The sequence below is a fragment of the Plasmopara halstedii genome (assembly GCF_900000015.1).
Source record: "Plasmopara halstedii genome assembly, contig: Scaffold_525, whole genome shotgun sequence".
NCBI classification, from domain to species: domain Eukaryota; phylum Oomycota; class Peronosporomycetes; order Peronosporales; family Peronosporaceae; genus Plasmopara; species Plasmopara halstedii.
Genome location: NW_020187445.1, coordinates 2,019,746 through 2,024,861, shown reverse-complemented (window position 1 = coordinate 2,024,861; position 5,116 = coordinate 2,019,746). Strand labels below are relative to the sequence as shown.

General features: G+C 44.3%; 4 protein-coding genes across 4 annotated transcripts in view; 3 read left to right on the top strand and 1 right to left on the bottom strand.

Moving 5' to 3' along the window:
• PHALS_11037 (ma3 domain-containing protein) overlaps positions 1–1,042 on the top strand; it is a gene marked incomplete at both ends in the record, with an annotated part of 1,203 nt that extends 161 nt beyond the window's left edge. The window contains one exon of the mRNA XM_024726562.1: positions 1–1,042. This exon is cut by the window's left edge and continues 161 nt beyond it. Coding sequence (XP_024577227.1) covers positions 1–1,042 — 1,042 coding nt within the window.
• Positions 1,043–1,207: 165 nt separating this feature from the next.
• PHALS_11036 (Ctr copper transporter) lies at positions 1,208–1,850 on the bottom strand (the record flags this gene model as incomplete). Its single annotated transcript, XM_024726561.1, has 2 exons — positions 1,208–1,278; positions 1,370–1,850. 2 exons carry the CDS (start codon positions 1,848–1,850, stop codon positions 1,208–1,210), a joined length of 552 nt encoding a protein of 183 aa, XP_024577226.1.
• Positions 1,851–2,137: 287 nt separating this feature from the next.
• On the top strand, positions 2,138–3,186 carry PHALS_11035 (hypothetical protein; the record flags this gene model as incomplete). The annotated part of the gene is made up of 3 exons (XM_024726560.1): positions 2,138–2,158; positions 2,222–2,338; positions 2,416–3,186. 3 exons carry the CDS (start codon positions 2,138–2,140, stop codon positions 3,184–3,186), a joined length of 909 nt encoding a protein of 302 aa, XP_024577225.1.
• A 202-nt stretch (positions 3,187–3,388) lies between these two features.
• Positions 3,389–5,116, top strand: PHALS_11034 (uncharacterized protein; the record flags this gene model as incomplete). The annotated part of the gene is made up of 1 exon (XM_024726559.1): positions 3,389–5,116. One exon carries the CDS (start codon positions 3,389–3,391, stop codon positions 5,114–5,116), a length of 1,728 nt encoding a protein of 575 aa, XP_024577224.1.

Sequence of the window (5,116 nt, the reverse complement as noted above, 5' to 3'; positions counted from 1 at the left end):
GTCTTGGAAGGTAACGGAAATACCGCGCTCCGTTTCTGCTGATGAACACGACCCCAATTATGACAGTGAGGCGGAGGAGAATGTGGTTTTTGTATCCACGGCGGTAGGCTCGCCCCAAAAGTCGACACCGACGCTTGAGCCAGATGAGTTAGCGGCGAAGGAGCTCGCACTCAATCCACCCCCGGAGATCAAAAAGCGAATTATTGAGGTCTTGGAGGAATATTTTATCAGTGGAGATGCAGATGAAGTTTTGAGCTCATTAAACGATCTTGATGAACCTGAGTTCAACTACGAAGTGGTCAAGCGTTCGATTACAATGGCCATGGACAGGAATGATAAGGAACGTGAACTGACGTCTCGTTTGCTGTCGGCATTGTATCTGGACGGACTCACTGCTGGTCAAGTGCTAATGGGATTTCGACGTGTGCTACTACTAGCTGGAGATTTGCAGATCGATATTCCTTGTGCCAAGAATATGTTGGCTATCTTCTGCGCTCGTGCAGTAGTGGATGAAATCTTGCCGCCAAGTTTCTTGGAGGACCCATTCATTACACGGTACGCCCCTGAGATTGCGTCGGAGGCGATCAAAAAGCTTAGTATTAATCACGCGACAGCACGAATGGAAAAAGCTTGGGGACCTGGTGATGGTCGCCCTGTTGAGGAACTAAAAGTGGCTATTGACCAATTAACGAAAGAATACTTGCTATCACGTGACCTCGATGAGGCTGCGCGTTGCGTTCGTGAGCTCAATGTGCCGCACTTTCACCATGAGGTAGTAAAACGTGGCATAAATAACTCGCTTGAAGAAGGAGGTGAGGCTAACAGTGCAGCCATGGCGTCGCTGCTGGCTTATTTGGTCTCGAATGAGGTCGTGTCGACGGGTCAGCTTATCAAGGGATTTGAGCGCTTTAAATTCGTACTGGACGATGTTGCTTTGGACATCCCGAATGCGGCTGCATTGTTTAAAGACATTGTGGCGCGCGGAATTAGTGATGGTATTCTTCCAAAGGATTTTGATGCCAGCGCAACTAGGAAGAATTAAGTTGGCAGTCTAAAACGTAACAAGTGATTGCAGAACGAAGATCGATTTTTGCCGAATACTCGCACTACTCAAATCTTGTTTTTTGTTTGGTAGTTACTATTGCAAGAACATTTTACGCTAGAATCTATCAAGAATGCACTTTGACATAGGCATAATTCCATCTTCTCAGTACTTAAGAGCAGCATGGATCAGCTGACACAGGCACGTTAGTCGTATCCTTTCCAAAAACGAAATAGCTGGTCATATAGCCCATCACAATGCTTGTTATCAGTGTAAGATCGTACGTCATGACCACAAGCATAAGCATATACGCAAGTAGAACCCTACCACCGCGTAACAGCGCATCGACCAGGTGCGTCCAATTGCCAACCTTGACAGATACTGGTGGCATGTTTCGCAAAGAAAGATTTAGTTGCGAGCAAGTCGCTTTTGAATGATTTGTGATTGTGATTTCCGAGGACTGAGGCATCTCGGTCATGTCGGTCTCTTCATTCTTGGTCTGGTCGCAACAGTCGTGCAGCGCAGGGTCGTAGTAGCTAAAAATTTGACGACGCTTCTCCAGAACAACCGATAGTCGACGTCTCGCAAATTCTTTTGATTGCTGCAACTGGCAGTCGTTGGAAATCGTGAGATATTGAGAAAGCGCGGCTAGCAGAAAAACGAGAAGACACGCTAAGGCCGCACGCGGAGCATTTGTGAGACCTAAGCTCTCAAACCACAATGCGGAACAATCATCCATCTGGTCAATTCCCATCCATTTAAGCCCGGACGCGCCCATAAGTGATCCTGGGCCAATGCAGCTTAGCATCGTAGCGATTCTTACACAATTTCTCACGAGTTGCTGCTATGCCGTAGCTGATGATAATTATGCCACTCGATAATATATAATTGAATAGTCGACAATTTCTTATCTAGCACCTATCTCGTAATTCGATTCGAGAGGATTACTTTGACTACGGTAGCGACTTCTCTTACTCTCATACTTGCGTAGTATCTCTCAAAGAAATGGCCAGATCAAATTATCATACTTCACCGTTTTTCATCGTGCTGGCTTTGACAGTTTGCAGTCTATACAATTACAATGTCACCAATGCCATGGACAAAGATGACATGCCGGTTCGCATCGTACCTATGATTTGCACCCAGTTGAGCTCATCTAACCTATAATGACTGCTACAGGATGATCCGGTGAGTGGTAAGATGGTTATGACCACCGCCTACAACTTGAATCTTCAAAACGGTCAGATATTGCGTTTTGCTAGCCAAAGCACACTAAACACATTTCTGCAGGACCCGGTACATGCCTGTCGACATTGCAGCTAGCAAAGAGGTTCTAACAGTGTTTTATTGCATAATTCGTGAATATATTGCAGAATACAGGATTGAAGGGCGTCGCAGCTGTCAGAGCTTCTGATATTCACAGTGAGAAAACGCAAAAAAGCGTCCTGTGCCCTGTGTGCGGTATGGAAACATCCGTTAACCATGGATCGGAAGTAATTATGTTACACGGCGACCAAGCGGTGCATACCTGCAGTATGGCACATGCGCGCGAAATATACCTGAATATACTGTCATATCAAGTATCAGAAGAGAGCGATGACAATGTCAAAGAGCAAAACTATTGCACTGGACCTGGTACGACCATGTTAAATGGATTTTCGCTTAGCAGATCTTCCACGCCATGCATTTTGCTGTGGTTTCCTGGGTGGGTGCTGAACTCGCGTTTGCGCTATATATTTGGTGGCATTATAGTAGCGCTATTGGCTGTCTTTAATGAGTATTTGCTACAATTACGGCGCAAGCTGCGCAAGGAGAGCAGCTTAAACTATCTTATGAGCATCGATGCGATATATGGAACGGAGGGAGCTCGACTGACGCGGCTTACAGCGCCGAATATGCCGTTGGTTCATTCTCGTGGACCGTCATGGTTCTATTCGATGTCTACAGAGATGCAGCATAGTGTGCACAGTTTGCTTCACGGTATCACGCTCTTTGTGGCCTATATGCTCATGTTAGTTTCGATGACGTATGACTTTACGCTGCTACTTTGGGTGCTTGGAGGCTATGTTTTTGGCCACTTTGTATTTGGTGAACGTTGTGAAGCGCCTTTTAGTAGGAGTGGGATAGAGGCAAACTTTCCTTGATGTTTAATCTCGTGTCGAGCTATTTATTCTCCAAATTTCGACATGAAAAAAAACGTATGGACAGCAAAAACAGTAAAACACGAAAGAGATACAATTCATACTTTTAGTTCAATTTTTGATTTTGGAAACGATAAAATGTACAATACATGAAATTTCTCGTAAGATTGTGACCGACCATTTTCCATTGTACAACCAGTGAATCATGATCGCCCCACAGTGCCGCACTCTATCCTTAATATCGGCGTTTGCCTTACTAACGACCACCGAAACTGCAACCGCAGAGACAACAGCTGAAGCTGATGTACCTATTTTGCACAGGAAGACGCACACGCCGTCAAAATCGGAAAATATTCGCAATTCGATCGAGGATCGAGTCTTTCTTACTCCAGTTTTGGCCGGAGCAGCGGAACATAGCATGACTTCTCACGCAGATTCGCGATTTACCAATGAAAATATTGATCAGTTACGTCAGATGAAGTTTCTTGATTCCACAGATGTTATTCATGAAAATGATGATGACGCGATTGAATCGCTGATTGCACAAGCTGAAAACGTGGATGATCTGTTTCGTTCTAAACATGTGCTAGCTTGGTTTGGAAACAAGTCACCAGAAAATCAGAAACTCGCGATCAATCGTCTGCTAAACAAGTTGAAGAATCATAAACGAACCCAACAAAGGCTAAACGAAATTTTTGCGACTGGAAAGACGGGTGAAAGCTTATCTCATTATCTATCTATCGCTGTGGAAAGGAAGTGGTGGGCGAGCCTCTCGGCGCAAGAGATAAAGAACGCTCTCAGATTTTCAATCGAGACTGAAAACAATGAAGAGTTTGTCAGATTTGTGGGTGAGGTATTTTGGATGAAATTTGAGTACTCAGGAGAAGAGGATTTCAAAAAAGTGATGTTGACCTTGATGCGAAATCGGTCAGACAATGAATTTATGTGGGCTGGTATTTCTTATAAAGTGATGCAAGATAAAGATTGGGATTGGGGTATCTCCCTTTCCGGTGTGTTTGACGATCTTTTACTGACATACGACAAAGCTGCGGGTGATTACACGCCCAGCCAGGCTGTGGAGTTTCTGGCGAAGCACGAAAGCACTGTTGCTATCAAGTTTGGCATGACCTCCATTGAGACCGAGAACGATAAAATTGAGTATCTATTGAACGAACTACTTACTATCTCGCAAAGTGAACTCATGTGGGCGAAAGTGTTGGTTTTGTTGCATGACGAAGAAAACACCTCTGAATCCTCTGGTGTGTTGAGATATCTCATTGAATCATGGATGAAAAAGTTCAGCGATATAGGTGTAAACGCCAACAAAATAGGCTTTAGCCCCAGCTACGTAATGTTGACGAACGAAGGCTTTATTAAATTTTGCTTGTTCGCTCAGTTCATGCACAACGATTTCGACGAATATCTTTTGAGGATACTGCTACAGCTTTCGAATGGTGGCACAATATCGACTCATGCTCTTTATACAGTGCAAAAAGACGCTACAGTGTACACTGGTATGCACGATACTCTTCTCCACTATTGGAATCAAAAGCAATACGATACGACCGCTGCTGCAAAAGACAATCACATTTTCGTCGTCGCTTTGAACGATGTCATAGAGCGTGCCCTCGCTCACTCTTTCAGCCCGACAAGTATAGAAGCGGAAGCGACAGTAACAAAACTGCTTGAGTATTCGAAAAATGAAGCCATGTGGGCTAGATTTCTGGACAAGCTTCAAGAATACACAACTATACGTGGTTTTGTTCCCAAAGTGTTTGACGTTCTTATTGGAAAACACAATACAGAAGCTACAGCAGACGAGTCCACACCAAGTGAATGTTTCGTGTTTCTTAAGAGTGATGATTTCGAAAAATTGTTCTTTGAAGTAGAAGCACAATCAAATGGGAATGTGTATGGCAAGATGCTGGCTTGA